The 19,573-nt window shown below is 43.3% G+C and overlaps 1 protein-coding gene across 1 annotated transcript; it reads left to right on the top strand.

The window, feature by feature from the left end:
* Positions 1-1,913: 1,913 nt before the first annotated feature.
* Positions 1,914-18,567, top strand: LOC115207409 (troponin I, slow skeletal muscle). Its single transcript, XM_029774475.1, has 8 exons — positions 1,914-2,352; positions 7,332-7,364; positions 7,564-7,570; positions 7,692-7,733; positions 7,836-7,967; positions 8,062-8,151; positions 9,490-9,666; positions 18,060-18,567. Exons 2-8 carry the CDS (start codon positions 7,351-7,353, stop codon positions 18,162-18,164), a joined length of 567 nt encoding a protein of 188 aa, XP_029630335.1. The 5' UTR covers positions 1,914-2,352; positions 7,332-7,350; the 3' UTR covers positions 18,165-18,567.
* The last annotated feature ends 1,006 nt before the right edge of the window (positions 18,568-19,573 follow it).

Genomic DNA, 19,573 nt, shown 5'->3' on the forward strand with positions numbered 1-19,573 from the left:
GCATGCTTGCACACACGCACACGGACACGACCACACACACGCCCACACACAAACAAGCACATGCATGCAATAACCCGATCAAAGAGTAGCAGGATCAGATGGTGGTACAGTCCCCTGCTATTGTATGGTGGATATGATCGCATTCCATTAATCAACTCCAGGGCTTAACATTGTCTGCAGTTAATATTCTAATCAGGCCATTGGGGGGGGGGGGGGGGCTGCTGTTCTCAGGGGGCAGTGCCTGTCTCTAAAACCTATCTCATTACCAGCCAACAGAGAACACAGCAACCAGTGCTTGATTTGAGCCATCTCATTTTCTGACTGTATCGTTCCGGAACCCATTTGCCAGGATCTGGTACCTCTTGTGGCATGAAAAATAATTGTCACTGTTTGCTATGTAAAAATTATAGTAAAGGCAATCAGAGTTAATTAATGTTGACTCCTCTGTAATGCTCCTGCCCCTTAAATAACGTAATGTGAAAACGTGCCTGATTTATTTTTTGATAGGCCGGCCCAGGATTACGGTTTGTGCAACATTGTAGCCTATATAGACCAATGAGTGGCCATTGCTGTGAGAGGGAAAAGCGTGCCATTCTATGATCTCGCTCTCTCTATCTGCTCTGATGGACATGAGCCTGCAACTCTCATCTCTCCAGCGTTGAACTTAATAATTTATTTCCTTATAGAATCATAGCCGCAAGAAGAGTGCTGGAGGTGCTGCAGCACCTCTCATGAATTGAAATACTTTTGCCACAGTTATATAATTACTGCTGTCTGTTCAGAAAGAAATGAAATAATTCAGAATAATATACCAGGAGTAGACCTATAATTTAGCCACAGAGGATCAATAGCTTATAGCCTAGCTGTGGATTGTGTGTAGCCCAATCACAAGGTATTCCGACAGCGTAGCCTAGTGGTTAGAGTGTTGGACTAGTAGCTGAAAGGTTGCAAGATTGAATCCCTGAGCTGACAAGGTTCAAATCTGTTGTTCTGCCCCTGAACAAGGCAGTTAACCCACTGTTCCTAGGCCATCATTGAAAACAAGAATTTGTTCTTAACTGACTTGCCTAGTTAAATAAAGGTAAAAAAATAAATGGTTGGGAATGTGCTGCAAATCTGTCAGTGAACAGCATGAAACCAAAATAGGCCTTTGCAATATTTCAAATACATTAGTGTGAAAACACAGGTTGGAAAGCAATGTCTCCTGCTTAAAAGAGAAGACTCATCTCTCTGCTGTAGGCTATCAACTTCCAAATAGGCCTATTGAGGGAACTGCAATGTAAAACAAGAGAGAAATACTTATTTGGTACTGATGCATCGGCCAGTTGCCGTTGAGAGAGCTGCACATCATTTGGTGAGTCAGTGAAACTGGAAAGCTTTTTTAGAACTATAATTTCCTCCTCATATTGTACAATATGTGTGTCTCCACACACCTAGAACCAGGCTACTGATCATTTTTATTCATCTCAGATTGTCAGTTTGTCAGTGTCAAAGTATCTTGTCATTTCGATCATTTGTGAGGTATTAAAAAAGATTCTGCTAAAGTCTGCATCATCTAAAATGATGTAGAATTGTATGAAATGCATTTATAAAAGGCCAACATTTTCCCAGACCCTAGGCTACAATTTTTTTCCCCCATGTGTGCAACTTCTGCAAGTGCCTCTACTCTACTGCTCTATGCCTGTACGCGAAAGCGATGATAACGCATGCAATACTTTATTATAAAGCTGATTTGATTTTCTGATTTCTGGTACATCAGAGCCCCCAGGTCACCACCCACCCAGGCTCATGTTTTGTTCCGGCACCTCCCAATTTACAAATGAAGAACTGACAGCAGCCAAACTGCCTGAAAAACCTGTCTCATTACCAGCCAACAGAGAACACAGTAACCAAACTGCCAGCAGAATCTCTCTCATTACTAGCCAACAGAGAACACAGCAACCAAACTGCCAGCAGAATCTCTCTCATTACCAGCCAACAGAGAACACAGCAACCAAACTGCCTGCAGAATCAACCTATTGGATCCCTTAGCAAAACTCCATCATATGGTCTGAAGAGAATAAAATGTTTATTTGGACTACTTCCTTTACATACTTTTCATTGCTGGCTTGTCAGTCACCGTGACTGAGATAAGATAACAATGTCCAACCCCCAACATCCCTAACCAAAGGTATGACTGGAAAGTTCAGCATTATAAGCAGTGGATAAGAGAGACCAGCCCTAGGGTGTGTTCTATTCTGGGGTCCCAGTGACGGGCAGGAAGGACAATGGTAGAGAGCTAAATACTCTGGTGCATTCTACTCCCCAGCACTCTGAGCCTCTACGGAACATCTCCCACCTCAGCACAGGAAGGTAAGACAGGACTCCCCTCTCATTCTGATATTGAGGAGACAATACTTAGAGCTTTTCTGTATTCTTTGAATTTGAGGTTCAGGTATAATTGCAGAACATTATTAATTGTATGATCATAATTATCTGTGTATTTCAGTATGTAGAAAATCGGCCATTATTGAGTAATTTACTATTTATTTTACTTTTTAGATATTAGACACAATTTATATAAGGGCAAAATTAAACTGTAAATCAGAAGCAAATCTAAAGAAATCACATTTAAAGGATAGGCCTATTAGAACAATCTGGAATTAAAATATAGATTTTCCTTATTTTCTTTTTACAATTAATTTGTTTGGGAAATTCATTTTTGACTTTCAGGTTTCCAACTGATTTGAGTTTTCCAATTTATATTTTGTTCCAATGAATTGTATATTCTTTGTGGGATTTGACTGTGACATTAAAGATTTGACTCAGACAATAAATTCCAACAGAATTAAAGAAGTTGTTCATGTTTAACAGTTATTTCCATAACCTCTAAGTATTCCACATTGTTTCATATTACTAATCATTCAAACTGGGATCCCATCTAAACTGGACACCGCGACATTCCTCATTGAATTGGAAATTCTAAAAAAGAACCTCTTAATCCCAACCTCCTGGTCCCTTTAAGGAGAAGGCAGCCTGACAGGTCTATTTGTGGAGCGTTATCCAGTGGAAATGAGCAGGAGAAAGCTGGGATTGTTATCTGTCTGGAATAGTTACCACGCCAGAGCCGATGAACGCCTCTCCCTCTGTCTGCCATCACTTTATTTTCTGGGGGAGAGCCATTGTCAGCAGAAAGGGGATGGGCCACAGTCTCCAGGCTCCAGACCCCGGGCATCAGGCTCCAGACCCCAGACTCCAGACACCAGGCTCCATAACCCAGGCTCCAGACACCAGGCTCCAGACACTAGGCTCCATAACCCAGGCTCCATAACCCAGGCTCCATAACCCAGGCTCCATAACCCAGGCTCCAGACACCAGGCTCCAGACACCAGGCTCCAGACACCAGGCTCCATAACCCAGGCTCCAGACACCAGGCTCCAGACCCCAGGCTCCAGACACCAGGCTCCATAACCCAGGCTCCAGACACTAGGCTCCATAACCCAGGCTCCATAACCCAGGCTCCAGACCCCAGACTCCATAACCCAGGCTCCAGACCCCAGACTCCATAACCCAAGCTCCAGACCCCAGACTCCATAACCCAGGCTCCAGACCCCAGGCCAGAGGGTGAGCTGTAGTAGTAGGGTCTGGTGAAGTAAACCACTTGGAGCCCTGAGTGACCACTTTTAACCTGTTGATAATGTACTGTAGTAGGTGGAGAATAACAACCATGATAATGTACTGTAGCAGGTGGAGAATAACAACCATGATAATGTACTGTAGCAGGTGGAGAATAACAACCATGATAATGTACTGTAGCAGGTGTAGTATAACAACCATGATAATGTACTGTAGTAGGTGGAGAATAACAACCATGATAATGTACTGTAGTAGGAGGAGAGTAACAACCATGATAATGTACTGTAGTTGGTGGAGAGTAACAACCATGATAATGTACTGTAGTTGGAGGAGAGTAACAACCATGATAATGTACTGTAGTAGGAGGAGAGTAACAACCATGATAATGTACTGTAGTTGGAGGAGAATAACAACCATGATAATGTATTGTTGTTGGAGGAGAGTAACAACCATGATAATGTACTGTAGTTGGAGGAGAATAACAACCATGATAATGTACTGTAGTATGTGGAGAATAACAACCATGATAATGTACTGTAGTTGGAGGAGAATAACAACCATGATAATGTACTGTAGTAGGTGGAGAATAACAACCATGATAATGTACTGTAACAGGTGGAGAATAACAACCATGATAATGTACTGTAGCAGGTGGAGAATAACAGCCATGATAATGTACTGCAGCAGGTGGAGAATAACAACCATGATAATGTACTGTAGTAGGTGGAGAATAAAAACCATGAGAATGTACTGTAGTAGGTGGAGAATAACAATCCATGGCTAGATAGTAAACAACTATGTACAAATGGGTCACTGTTGTTCATTTAGCCAAAGGAATGAATAACCAAACATCTGTTAAACTTTAGTTGTTTTTCAGTCATATTACATGCGTATAATAGATCATATTCATTAAGTTGACAATATACTGTAGAATCATCCAATTGCTTTGTATATCAGTCCATTGAAAGCTATTATGATGTATCAAGGGAATTGAAATGGGAGGCCTAATTACTGTTGACCGGCTACCCCCAGGGGTACGCGCAATGCAGTTAGGGGTACGCCAAATAGAAATGTGATTCACATTTTCAAACAGTCCATTTAGATTTTCTAATGGGGCTATACATTTGGGTGATGTTTTTTTCTCACCTGAGTAGCCTCGTTTCACTGCCAAAAATAAAATTAAACCATCTAGTGTTCAGCAAAATAACAACACAATGTCAAATACAGGTAGCTTAGTCAAATAATTAACATCCAATCACATTAACCGTTACGCTCTGGCGAGAACTCCACTAATGGTCCGTATGTAGCCAAACGTAGCTGCTGCTCATTCCTTTTGCTCGAAAATTGATAAATGGTTAAAAAAAAAGTACGGCCCATGTCAATAGAGACACATACCAGCTCTACTGGTAGTTCTGCTACTACCAGCAGTACTACACCTGCACCTGTCAACGACACAAGTTGTTCTGCTTCCACGCGCACATCAAATGCTTACATCAGTAATTCTACATTTGTTGCTAGCCCAGCTAGCATGGACACTGACAGTTGTGAATCTGATGCAGCTGAAGGGCTACTGCCCCCTTACCCAGAAAGCACCGAACAACAGACTTCAAGCATTAGTGACTGTATAAGAAGTAGAGGTAGCACTGTATTTTACTTTCCCCTAATTCTCATGTTTTTATTTGAAGAGGCGCAAATATGATGAGAACTACATTGATTTGGAGTTCACTTATATTGGGAGTAGTGCCTTTCCTCAGCCACAGTGTGTTATATGTGCAAATGTACTATCTCACAACTCAATGAAACCTTCACTCTTCTGCAGACATTTAGAAATGAAACATGCCAATTTGAAAAATAAGCCACTGGAGTTTTATGAGCGAGAATTAAGACGACTTTCGAGTAGTAAGACATGTATAAAAGCAACAGATACCATTAATAAGAAGGGGCTGGTAGCGTCCTATATGGTGAGCTACCGAGTGGCTAGGACAGGCAAGCCCCATACTATTGTGGAGGACTTAATTCTTCCTGCTGCCACGGATATGACTGGGACAATACTAAGGGAAAATGCCAAAAAACTATACAGACAATGCCTTCATCAAATAACACTGTTTCACGACGGATCAGTGACATGGCAGGAGATGTTTTGAAACAATTACTGCTTCGCATACAAGCCAGTGAATTCTATGCGTTACAGCTGGATGAGTCAACAGACGTGGAGGGCCTGGCAAAGCTCCTGGTATATGCCTGTTACATTTATGGGGGGTCAGTTAAGGAAGACATCCTCTTCTGAAAACCACTGGAAAACAACACAACAGGAGAGAATATTTTTAAAGTACTGAATAGCTTTGTGACATCAAATGGACTTTGATGGTCAAGATGTGTTGGTATCTGTACTGATGGTGCAAAAGCCATGGCAGGGAGACATAGTGGAGTGCTAACACGCATGCAAGTAGTTGCTCCCGACGCCACTTGGGTACACTGCTGCATCCACTGAGAGCCTCTTGCTGCCAAGGGAATGCCTGACAGCTTGAAAGACGTTTTGGAATCTACAGTGAAAATGGTTAACTTTGTTAAAGCAAGGCTCCTGAACTCTCCTGTATTTTCTGCATTATGCAATAATATGGGTAGCGACCATGTAACGCTTTTACAACATACAGAAGTGCGCTGGTTATCAAGGGGCAAAGTATTGGCATGTTTTTTTTTAAATTGAGAAACGAGCTTGAAGTTTTCTTTGCTGAGCATAATTTTCACTTGTCTGAATGCTTGCATGATGACGAGTTTCTCACACGACTGGCCTATCTGGGTGATGTTTTTTCTCGCCTGAATGATCTGAATCTAGGATTACAGAGACTCTCCACAACTCTTTTCAATGTGCGGGACAAAATTGAGGCTATGATTAAGAGGTTGGAGCTCTTCTCTGTCTGCATTAACAAGGACAACACACAGGTCTTTCCATCATTGTATGATTTTCTGTGTGCAAATGAACTCAAGCTTATCCCTTTGATGCCCTGCCTCCAGTCCACTTACCGATATCTGAACAAGAGAGCCTCAATCTAAATTGCAACAAACTGTCCTGTGAAAATTGAGTTTAATCAGAAGCCACTGCCAGCGATAGTATCCTGCCTTTGCAAATTGGGCTGTTAAGACACTGATGCCCTTTGCAACCACATACCCATGTGAGAGTGGATTCTCGGCCCTCACAAGCATGAAAACTAAATGCAGTCAGTTGTGTGAAAAATGATTTAAGACTGAGACTCTCTCCAATACAACCCAACATTGCAGAGTTATGTGCATCCTTTCAAGCACACTCTTCTCATTAACCTGTGGTGAGGTATTCACGATTTTGATGTACATTAAGGTTTTATATGTAAGATGGCTAAATAAAGAGCACACTTATTGATTATTATTATATTATTATTTGTGCCCTGGTCCTATAAGAGCTTTTTGTCACTTCCCATGAGCCGGGTTGTGACAAAAACTCACACTCATTGTTATGTTTAATAAATGTGTCTTATAGTGTGTGTGTGGCAGACTTACAATGGTGGCAAAAAAACAACATTTGAGAGTGCGCTGACCCAGGTGCTAGAGGGGGTACACAGCTGGAGGTTGAATGTTTGAAGGGGTACGGGACTATAAAAAGTTTGGGAACCACTGCTGTGGATTTGTGGTCTCTGTCATCAAGCACTTCAGAAACAAGAAGTTTTATTTTTGTCTTCTAGGGGAATCTACATTGCCAAGATGCCAGATCAAGTGTAAGTATATCATGTTTCTGTTTTCTTTTCCAGCAGTCCCCTTTAAGAGAAGGGTCAGACATCACATGGCAGTTATCTTAAGAAACACTAGCAATGACTGCCTGCTAAATTCTGTCTGCCACATCGGGAAGTGTTTCAGATACTTTATCTCTAATGCCAAATTATGTTTACACTAAAATGTGTGTTTTTTTCTTTACAGACAAGAGGTAAGAGCTCTAATTGTATTACATAAATGCTGATAAACTCTGATTAATTGAGACATTATTATACTGTCAATCATAATTTGACTATAACTAAATTAATCAAATTGATTTAATATTTTTGAAGCAAAAGTCGAAGATCTCTGCCTCCCGTAAGCTCATGCTAAAGGTGAGTCTATAGCCACACTACGGCTACAGCAATAACACTTGACTGTTCGGCAACTACCTATCATATGTGGCAATACATTTTCAAACTTAAATGTATTATCAGAGCTTAATGGTGGCCAAGGCGAAGGAGGAGATCGAGCAGGAGATAGTGGATAAAGAGGAGGAGAAGGAGAGGTATCTGGCAGAGAGAGCTCCTCCCTTACAGACTGGTGGCATGTCCTTTGCTGAGCTCCAGGTACTCCCATCCATACATACGTTCAATAAACCTGTTGACTGTTTATGGTCCTGGGTGCTGGGTAGCTCATTGCTAATTCTAATTTCCCCAATAGGAGTTATGTCAGGAGTTACATGCCAAGGTTGATGTAGTGGATGAGGAGCGATACGACATTGAAGCCAAAGTCATGCACAACACCAGAGAGGTAACGTAGCCTACATGGTGCTGCTTGAATCATACACCACATGACCAAAAGTATGTGGACACCTGCTCATCGAATATCTCATTCCAACATCATGGGCATTAATATGGAGTTGGTCCCCCCCCCCCTTTGCTGCTATAATAGCCTCCACTCTTCTGGGAAGGCTTTCCACTAGATGTTGGAACATTGCTGCTGGGACTTACTTCCATTCAGCCACAAGAGCATTAGTTAGGTCAGGCACTGATGTTGGGCGATTAGGCCTGGCTCTCAGTCTGCATTCCAATTCATCCCAAAGGTGTTCGATGGGGTTGAGGTCAGGGCTCAGGCCAGTCAAGTTCATCCACACCAATCTTGACATACCATTTCTGTATTGACCTTGCTTTGTGCACGGGCATTGTCATTCTGAAACAGGAAAGGGCCTTCCCCAAACTGTTGCCATAAGGTTGGAAGCACAGTATCATCTTAAATGTCATTTTATGCTGTAGATTTCCATTCAAAGGAACTAAGGGGCCTAGCCCGAACCATTAAAAACAGCCCCAGACCATTCTTCCTCCACCAAACTTTACAGTTGTAACTTTGCATTCAGGCAGGTAGAGTTCACCTGGCAACCCAGATTTGTTCGTCGTACTGCCAGATGGTGAAGCGTGATTCATCACTCCAGAGAACGCATTTCCACTGCTCCAGAGTCCAATGGCGGCGAGCTTTACACCATTCCAGCCTACACTTGGCATTGCGCATGGTGATCTTAGGTTTGTGTGCGGCTGCTTGGCTATGGAAACCCATTTCATGAAGCTCCGGACCAACAGTTGTTGTGCTGATGTTGCTTCCAGAGGCAGTTTGGAACTCAGCAGTGAGTGTTGCAACCGAGGACAGACAATTATCCACTGTGTTCTCGGGGAACTTCAATGCTGAAGAAATGTTTTGGTACCCTTCCTCCATATCTATGCCTTGACACAATCCTGTCTCGGAGCTCTATGGACAATTCCTTTGACCGCATGGCTTGGTTTTTCCTCTGACATGCACTATCAACTGTGGGACCTTATGTAGAAAGGTGTACCTTTCCAAATCATGTCCAATCAATTTAATTTACCGCAGGAGGACTCCATTCAAGTTGTAGAAACATTTCAAGGATGATCAATTGAAACAGGATGCACCTGAGCTCAATTTCGTGTCTCATAGCAAAGGGTCTGAATACTTATGTAAATAAGAAAAAAATGCAGAGATTGCACGAAAGTCTGATACTTATTTCCATTGTGGTCCCAGATGCCTGTTGTGTAGCCCATAAAGATTGAAGCAACTTTAGTTTTATCTCTATGATGGTCCACCTCTTCTGTCCCACAGATCAAGGACCTGAACATCAAAGTTCTGGACCTGAGGGGGAAGTTCAAGCGGCCCAACCTGAGGAGGGTGAGGGTCTCTGCTGATGCCATCCTGCGCTCCCTTCTGGGCTCCAAACACAAGGTCTCCATGGACCTCCGGACAAACCTGAAGTCAGTCAAGAAGGAGGACACAGAGAAGGTATGTTTGTTTGCCGTGGTATATTTAGTGGGTCCTCATCAGACCAAAGGTAGCAAGCAATAGTGTAAAAAAAAGTCTGTCCTGCTCCTCTCTACCTGACTTTCCCTCACAGTCCCTTCAGTTTCCCTAAAGTCATGCAAGTTTGGCTTGTGACCGAGTTTTCAGTGTCTATTTTAAATAAGTGATCTTTGTGTGTACTAATGTGTGCTGGTGAACTATAAAATAAAACTATGGATTTGGGACATCTGACTGGTTCTTGCCAGACCGCTTGTAGTGGGGTTTGACGAAAGTAGCATTAAGTCACAGGTGGGTGAGAGCATCGACAGCCAACCGCCCAGATGGCTCCAGCTAGATGTTTTAACATGGCCCTTAGAATCACCGGATTCTGGTCTGCTATAGTTGACACCTCAGCCCAGAACACCACAAAAAAACATCATGCACCTGAGGAAGATGAGGGGGCACAATCCAACACTCAGACATCATTTACAAACAAAGCATTTTTGTTTAGTGAGTCTGCCAGATCAGATGCAGTAGGGATGTTCTCTTGATAAGTGTGTGAATTGGATAATTTTCCTGCCAAAATGTAACGAGTACTTTTGGTTGTCAGGGAACATGTATGGAGTAAAAAGTACATTCATTTTCTTTAGGAATGTAGTGAAGTAAAAGGAAAAGTTGCCAAAAATATCAAAAGTAAAGTGATGTACAGATACCGCCAAAAAATACTTAAGTGTTAAAGTATTTTTACTTAAGTAACTTTGACCACTGCCCATGCCTTCACACCAGTACATTCGCATACTTTATATACTGTTACATGCACACTTATCACATAGTATTTTATACATAAGTTAAGGCCATGCAGCCATATATGGATGTGGTGGACACTTGATACAGTCACATGATATTGTTGTAGTATGTCACAAAATCATGTTACAACCACACATATCAATATTCATTTTACATATCAATATTTTGCTAAGTGAATGGGTCTCTACAGAAGGTGTAAATGGTACAGCCAAATGGTTACTTGCATAGTAGCAATATCAGAAGTAGATCGTGTCAAAATAAAATAATATACAGTATGTAAAAGAACAATATCAATAAAGATATCAGTGATACACGAGGTAGTTGTATGCATACAATCAGGGGTAAAGTGACTGAGCAGCAGGATAAAAAAATAAATAGTAGCAGCAACGTATGGCGTGTGGGTTAGGAGAGAGTTATTTGAATAGAGGCACTGCAGATAGTGCAGATTACTGGTCCGTCCGAACCACACATGAACAGGGAATCTATATTCGGAGAGCATGTTTCTGTCCTGCCCTTGACTTTGGTCAATCAATAAATCAAATGTATTTATAAAGCCCTTCTTACATCAGCTGATGTCACAAAGTGCTGTACAGAAAACCCAGCCTAAAACCCCAAACAGCAAGCAATGCAGGTGTAGAAGCACGGTGGATAGGAAAAACTCCCTAGAAAGGCTGAAACCTAGGAAGAATCCTTAAGAGGAACCAGGCTATGAGGGTTGGCCAGTCCTCTTCTGGCTGTGCCGAGAGGAGATTATAACAGAACATGGCCAAGATGTTCAAATGTTTATAGATGACCAGCAGGGTCAGATAATAGTAATCACAGTGGTTGTAGAGGGTGCAACAGTTTAGAGAGTTGAAAACAGCAGGTCTGGGATAAGGTAGCAGATCCGGTGAACAGGTCAGGGTTCCATAGCCGCAGGCAGAACAGTTGAAACTGGAGCAGCAGCACAACCAGGTGGACTGGGGACAGCAAGGAGTCATTGGGCCAGGTAGTTCTGAGGCATGGACCTAGGGCTCAGGTCCTCCGAGGGAAAGAGAGAGAGAGAAATAGAGAGAGAGAACTAGAGAGAGCATACTTACATTCACACAGGACACCAGATAAGACAGAAGAAATACTCCAGATATAACAGACTGACCCTAGCCCCCGACATAAACTATTGCAGCATAAATACTGGAGGCTGAGACAGGAGGGGTCGGAATACACCGTGGCCCCATCCGACGATACCCCCGGACAGGGCCAAACAGGCAGGATATAACCTCACCCACTTTGCCAAAGCACAGCCCCCACACCACTAGAGGGATAACTTCAACCACCAACTCACTATCCTAAGACAAGGCCGAGTATAGCCCACGAAATCTCCCCCATGGCACGAACCCGAAGGGGGGGGATGCACCAACCCGGACAGGAAGACCACGTCAGTGACTCAACCCACTCAAGTGACGCACCCCTCCTAGAGACAGCATGGAAGAGCACCAGTAAGCCAGTGACTCAGCACACGTAATAGGGTTTGAGGCAGAGAATCCCAGTGGAGAGAGGGGAACCGGCCTGGCAGAGACAGCAAGGGTGGTTTGTTGCTCCAGTACCTTTCCATTCACCTTCACACTCATGGGTCAGACTACACTCAATCATAGGACCTACTGAAGAGATGAGTCTTCATTAAAGACTTAAAGGTCAAGACCGAGTCTGCGTCTCTCACATGGATAGGCAGACCATTCCATAAAAATGGAGCTCTTCAGGAGAAAGCCCTGCCTCCAGCTGTTTGATTAGAAATTCTAGGGCAGAAAGGAGGCCTGCGTCTTGTGACTGTGGTGTACATGTAGGTATGTACAGCAGGACCAAATTGGAAAGATAGGCAGGAGCAAGCCCATGTAATGTTTTGTAGGTTAGCAGTAAAACTTTGGTGCAGGGCATGTGATGTCCATAGCCTCTTTGTTGTAAAACTCCCTGATCTTACATTTACATTTACGTCATTTAGCAGACGCTCTTATCCAGAGCGACTTACAAATTGGTGCATTCACCTTATGATATCCAGTGGAACAACCACTTTACAATAGTACATCTATATCTTTTTTTGGGGGGGGTAGAAGGATTACTATATCCTATCCCAGGTATTCCTTAAAGAGGTGGGGTTTCAGGTGTCTACGGAAGGTGGTGATTGACTCCGCTGTCCTGGCGTCGTGAGGGAGCTTGTTCCACCATTGGGATGCCAGAGCAGCGAACAGTTTTGACTGGGCTGAGCGGGGACTGAGCGGGCTGAGCGGGAACTGAGCGGGAACTGCTTCCGCAGAGGTAGGGGTCCAGCAGGCCAGAGGTGGATGAACGCAGTGCCCTTGTTTGGGTGTAGGGCCTGATCAGAGCCTGAAGGTACGGAGGTGCCGTTCCCCTCACAGCTCCGTAGGCAAGCACCATGGTCTTGTAGCAGATGCGAGCTTCAACTGGAAGCCAGTGGAGTGTGCGGAGGAGCGGGGTGACGTGAGAGAACTTGGGAAGGTTGAACACCAGACGGGCTGCGGCGTTCTGGATGAGTTGTAGGGGTTTAATGGCAACAGGCAGGGAGCCCCGCCAACAGGGAGTTGCAGTAATCCAGACGGGAGATGACAAGTGCCTGAATTAGGACCTGCGCCGCTTCCTGTGTAAGGCAGGGTCGTACTCTGCGAATGTTGTATAGCATGAACCTACAGGATCGGGTCACCGCCTTGATCTTCTCAAAAATATAAGTTTGTCTAGCTGTGTCCAGTCCAGGTGGTGCAAGTACAGGCAGACCATCTATGGCAGGAAGGACGTCAGCGTTGCACAGCAGCTGAAACCTGGTCCCGACAGTCCGAACGCTCCTTGGCGACAACAACGCCAGGCTCCAGAGCATAGAAGCTGTCAGAAGACATTACAACCCTGCACAACATCAATTCACCTCCCAAGTTTAGATAACGTCAAGTTATGAATAACGTCATGCAATGCAATGAAAATGATTTTCACCTGAAGTGCTGGTACTGCTTGATCTGTGGCAGCGGCCTGAAGTACCAAGTCGGGCGTTGTTGCCAGCCATAGCTTTCCACCAGCACCGTACCATCCTCAAGTCCAAACAAAGTGTTCACTCTGGTCTTTCTGAAGCGTTACTTGATGAGGCCGAAGCACAAGTCGAGGGTAAACTTGGAGTGGCCTGTGATCAGGAAGTGAAGATCCAGACTGTGGTGGAGCTTGTGCATTGTCCGCCAGGCACAATACCAGAGCACAAACTTGTTCTTGTTTTGGCCACTGCAGTTATCACAATTCAGGTCCACACGTGTTTCCCCAACCCCGTAGTTGGTGAAGAAATGGTACATGTAGTTGATGACTGCGCTGCTGCCTTTGCTTGCTTGGGCCAGCTTTCTTTTTGATGAGAGGCATTAGACTATTCTCCTTGTATGACTCGTGGAGGAGAGTCAGGCGTGTTCTACTGATGCTGAAAGACAAATTCCAGACACAAATATTTTAGCATTATTATACAATAGATGTGAAATGGCATTCTGAGATAACATCACTACACACACTTCAAGCACGTAATGTTAGCTAGCTAGCCTGCCATCTAACATCAGCTGGCTAGCTAGCAGAAAGCTATAACTAGCAATATAACCAAGTGTCATAGCTACCTAAAGTTAACCAAATAGGTTCAGTGTTAGCTAGCTAACATTAGACTATAACTAGCAATGCGAAATGGCATTCTGAGAAAACATCACTAAAGTTACACACAATTCATACACGTAAATTAATGTTAGCTAGCAAGTATCCATCTAACCTAGCTAGCAAGTATCCATCTAATGTTAGCTAGCTAATAGCAAGCTTTAACTTGAGGTATTTTGTTTAGACATGTCACGTTAGCTAGCTAAAAAATGAACTATAATCCCAATCCATAGAGTAACGTTACTAGCAATACAAACCGATTGTCATAGCTAAAGTTAACCAAATAAGTTAGGTTTAATGTTAATGTTAGTTAGCAAGCCAGCCATCTAACCTCAGCTAGCTAACAGCAAGCTTTAACTTGGGGTCCTTTGTTCAGACATGACACGTTAACGTTATCTAGCTAAAAAATTAACTACAATTCTCAAAAAAATAAAAGGAACACTTAAACAACACAATGTAACTCCAAGTCAATCACACTTCTGTGAAATCAAACTGTCCACTTAGGAAGCAACACTGATTGACAATACATTTCACATGCTGTTGTGCAAATGGAATAGACAGCAGGTGGAAATTATAGGCAATTAGCAAGACACCCCCAATAAAGGAGTGGTTCTGCAGGTGGGGACCACAGACCACCTCTCAGTTCCTATGCTTCCTGGCTGATGTTTTGGTCACATTTGAATGCTGGCGGTGCTTTCACTCTAGTGGTAGCATGAGACGGAGTCTACAACCCACACAAGTGGCTCAGGTAGTGCAGCTCATCCAGGATGGCACATCAATGTGAGCTGTGGCAAGAAGGGTTGCTGTGTCTGTCAGCGTAGTGTCCAGAGCATGGAGGCGCTACCAGGAGACAGGCAAGTACATCAGGAGATGTGGAGGAGGTCATAGGAGGGCAACAACCCAGCAGCAGGACCGCTACCTCCGCCTTTGTGCAAGGAGGAGCAGGAGGAGCACTGCCAGAGCCCTGCAAAATGACCTCCAGCAGGCCACAAATGTGCATGTGTCTGCTCAAACGGTCAGAGACAGACTCCATGAGGGTGGTATGAGGGCCCGACGTCCACAGGTGGGGGTTGTGCTTACAGCCCAACACCGTGCAGGACATTTGGCATTTGCCAGAGAACACCAAGATTGGCAAATTCGCCACTGGCGCCCTGTGATCTTCACAGATGAAAGCAGGTTCACACTGAGCACATGTGACAGACGTGACAGAGTCTGGAGTCGCCGTGGAGAACGTTCTGCTGCCTGCAACATCCTCCAGCATGACCGGTTTGGCGGTGGGTCAGTCATGGTGTGGGGTGGCATTTCTTTGGGGGGCCGCACAGCCCTCCATGTGCTCGCCAGAGGTAGCCTGACTGCCATTAGGTACCGAGATGAGATCCTCAGACCCCTTGTGAGACCATATGCTGGTGCGGTTGGCCCTGGGTTCCTCCTAATGCAAGACAATGCTAGACCTCATGTGGCTGGAGTGTGTAAGCAGTTCCTGCAAGAGGAAGGCATTGATACTATGGACTGGCCCGCCCGTTCCCCAGACCTGAATCCAATTGAGCACATCTGGGACATCATGTCTCGCTTCATCCACCAACGCCACGTTGCACCACAGACTGTCCAGGAGTTGGCGGATGCTTTAGTCCAGGTCTAGAAGGAGATCCCTCAGGAGACCATCTGCCACCTCATCAGGAGCATGCCCAGGCGTTGTAGGGAGGTCATACAGGCACGTGGAGGCCACACACACTACTGAGCCTCATTTTGACTTGTTTTAAGGACATTACATCCAAGTTGGATCAGCCTGTAGTGTGGTTTTCCACTTGAATTTTGAGTGTGACTCCAAATCCAGACCTCCATGGGTTGATAAATTGGATTTCCATTGATTATTTTTGTGTGATTTTGTTGTCAGCACATTCAACTATGTAAAGAAAAAAGTATTTAATAAGATTATTTCTTTCATTCAGATCTAGGATGTGTTGTTTAAGTGTTCCCTTTATTTTTTTGAGCAGTATATAATCCCAATCCATAGAGTAACGTTAGTAGCAATACAACCCGATTGTCATAGCTAAAGATAACAAAATAAGTTAGGTTCAATGCTAACGTTAGCTAGCAAGCCAGCCATCTAACATTAGCTAATGTTAGCTAGCTAACAGCAAGCTTTAACTTCGGGTCTTTTGTTTAGACATGTCACTTTAATGTTGGCTAGCTAAAAATGTAACTATAATCCCAATCCATAGAGTAATGTTACTAGCAATAAAAAGCGATTGTGATAGCTAAAGTTAAACAAATAAGTTAGGTTATATGTTAACGTTAGCTAGCCAGCCTGCCATCGAACTCCAGCTGGCTAGCTAACAGCAAGCCTTAATTTGCAATGAAAACAACTTTCTGCCAAAATTAGAAACGCATAATATCTGAAACTTTAGCTAGATTCTTACCTGTATACATGGATGAAAGCTTCACCGCAGACTGCAACCCCATTCATTAAATAAGACGTCCTGTGTCATTTCCATTTGGTTTGCACAGCTTGTTTGGCCCATTGTGTTCCACTGATTTCAAAACATGGTCAACTTCTTCCGTGACAACAACACTGTTGATCGCCGTTTCTTCCCCATCACCGTCATCAGAAGTCTCTACATTGTCTTCTTAAATTAATATGTTTTTACCTAAATCAGGGATTTCCTCATCGTCTGATTCATTTTCAGAGTCAGCATGGCACGATCGTCCTCCAGAAAGTAGTCCGTGACAACTTTTTTCCACTGACCTTTGTCGATAGTACCTGATAAATTCAGGGCAGCCATGTTGAGAGTAGTAGCAACATATTTGCAGTTCTCCATGGCTAAGTTATATCTTGTTGCATTGGTAAACATAGTATTTTGCATGAAAACGCTACAGCAGTGTTTTCCATAGTGGCCTTTATTAAGGTGTTTTATTGCTCTGCCATGGGTGAGCATCCATAGTCATCCCAGACACTACTGATTTGATTTGATTTGATTTTCTTGAAGCTTGCTCATGCGCAGAGTAATTTACGACCCTGTGGGGGCAGATCAGATAAGATCTCAGCCCTGGAGATTCTCACAACAGGCTGGAGAGAGAGTGCCATAAATATTGTCCCATTCTCAAGCCAAACAATTAGTTCCTGTCTCTCCAAGAGGTGAATGTTTAGTTTTATGTTTATATTGACGCTGTGTTTATAGCCCTTCGTAGACGTCTTAAAGTGCATTGCCATTTATTCATGTACATATATATTGAATAGTTAACTAATACTGTTTACATGTGTGCATATCTTTGCCTATACAACCACAAACATAAGATTCCAAGTCATTTGGATTATCACACATAAAGAACTACCTTCAATAGAAGCAGCTGTGTCCACGTGTGTGTGTGTGCACGTGTGTGTGTGCACGTGTGTGTGCACGTGTGCGTGTGTGCACATGTGCATGTGTGTGTGTGCACGTGTGTGTGTGTGTGTGTGTGTGTGTGTGTGCACGTGTGTGTGTGTGTGTGTGTGTGTGTGTGTGTGTGTGTGTGTGTGTGTGTGTGTGTGTGTGTGTGCACGTGTGTGTGTGGTGGTGACTATCAAGAGAGTAATGGGACTCAACATGGTGTTCTAACCGGACAACACTGTAGTGAGCAGAACCTAAGCAATCAGCATAAGTTAATAATGGGTAAGGTCATTCACAGTCGATCGCTCTGACGAGTTCCTGCTAGTCGTTTTTGCAAGTAGTGTGATGCAACGATGACTTTTGCTGTTGTTTTTATTATAATATACTGTCTGGAGTTTTGTTTGGAGTTTTGTTTAAATTGTCAGGTCAATGTTTCCCTGAGTCTGTACATAAATGACACGATCTAACAGTTTGTTTTTGTACCTTGAAGCTGACCAGGCGTAGGGCTGACAAACTGAAATCCTACTGTCATGATAGTGACTGCCATTGTCTGTGTGCCTGCAGGAGAAGACAGTAGAGGTCAGTGACTGGAGGAAGAATGTGGAGGCCATGTCTGGAATGGAGGGCAGAAAGAAGATGTTTGACGCAGCCAAAGGCCCCGCCCCATAGACACAGAAGAGAATACTAAACACTTGGTTACCTTGTTTCGTGTTTCTTTCATTTTTATTAGTCCCGGACATTCAAAATGTACGAATGGTTGCCTTTTTATCTCTTGTGAGTGTATCTACTTTGTCTTTCAGTGCCATTAATACAATTGTTTTATTCTTTGTTCAGCATGGTTTATACAGCACAAGCTGTAAGCTAATCACAATTTTATGTTATTTTGTTACGGGTGAAAAAGGGCATGAAGACAATTTCTGCTCCTTACTGATAATATTGGCCTGAGAATAAATGATAAAGTAAGGTAAGCCAGCTTTACTTTAAAGCTGTAGATGCTGTAGATGTTTTGTTTGCTGTACATTCATCGTGGCATATCCTTCTACTACAATAAAAATATGATTATTTATGCAAATGTGTTATTTAGTTCATCCGACTAGTGCTGTTAGCGTTCAACACCAAATGAAAGCTGTAAAGTATCTACTAGAGTGCATACCATTCACACAACTACACTCTCCTGGTGGTGTCCTTACGAAGGTAACAACCAGATCAGAAAGAAAACATTAATGGGAACCTGTGGGTAAATTATGATTGTCTTGAAATGACTGACGTAAAAATCTATAACTAAATATTTCAAAACCTTACTCCAATCATCAGAAAGCAATACAGTAGGACATTATACATACATGAACAAACATGGACTCAAATATGGACTCAAACATGGACTCAGACATGGACTCAGACATGGCATCATTATTTTCAATAGACAGATGGTACTCCTTTGTATCAGAGTCAAATAGAAAATGAAAAATATTACCATAGCTCTTTGTCTACTGAGAACTTTTTGTAGGCCAGGGTACTAAACATTGGCCCTGTCCGGAAACAACCCCAGGTTTAGATCTGAAATAATTTGATAGGTATAAGCAATATGGTAGTAGCTCTGCCTTTCCCCTTGATAGGCCAGGTGGAACATTAAAGAAGGTAGCTTTTTCAGAACCAAATCTAAAAAATGTATAATGTAAGTGGTATTTTATAGAAGGGTCCAGACTTACCCCAACGAGCGATTCCTTTCCTCATCCTCGTTGTGCAGTACGGGTGCTCTGAAAAAAACTAACATTAGCAAAGGCTCCAAAAACACCCAAATAATAGAAACAGTCATAACATGAAAATGGTCGTCATGACAGGGTGTGCTTTGTTACAATTATTGTTACCAGGTATTAGCCTATTTACCAACCCCGGTATTACTTGTGGAATATTGCTTAAACCCATCCACTCCTCTCATATCTCTACACAAGTGCAGAAGGAGTTTGATTAGGGTTAAGGGGTTATGTCTCAACAGGGCCCACCTCAGTCTCAGAGCAGTAACTGCAGCGAAGGTAGAGGGCAGTGTTACCTAAGTGCGGAACGGACGATCAATGCTG

The sequence above is a fragment of the Salmo trutta genome, chromosome 14 (genome assembly GCF_901001165.1).
Source record: "Salmo trutta chromosome 14, fSalTru1.1, whole genome shotgun sequence".
Classification (NCBI taxonomy): Eukaryota; Metazoa; Chordata; class Actinopteri; order Salmoniformes; family Salmonidae; genus Salmo; species Salmo trutta.

Bases quoted from the DNA above. Each gene is read 5' to 3' on its own strand.
- LOC115207409 (XM_029774475.1), top strand. The intron at 8,152-9,489 runs GTAACGTAGCCT...TCTGTCCCACAG, and splicing joins TCATGCACAACACCAGAGAG to ATCAAGGACCTGAACATCAA. The intron at 9,667-18,059 runs GTATGTTTGTTT...GTGTGCCTGCAG, and splicing joins AGAAGGAGGACACAGAGAAG to GAGAAGACAGTAGAGGTCAG.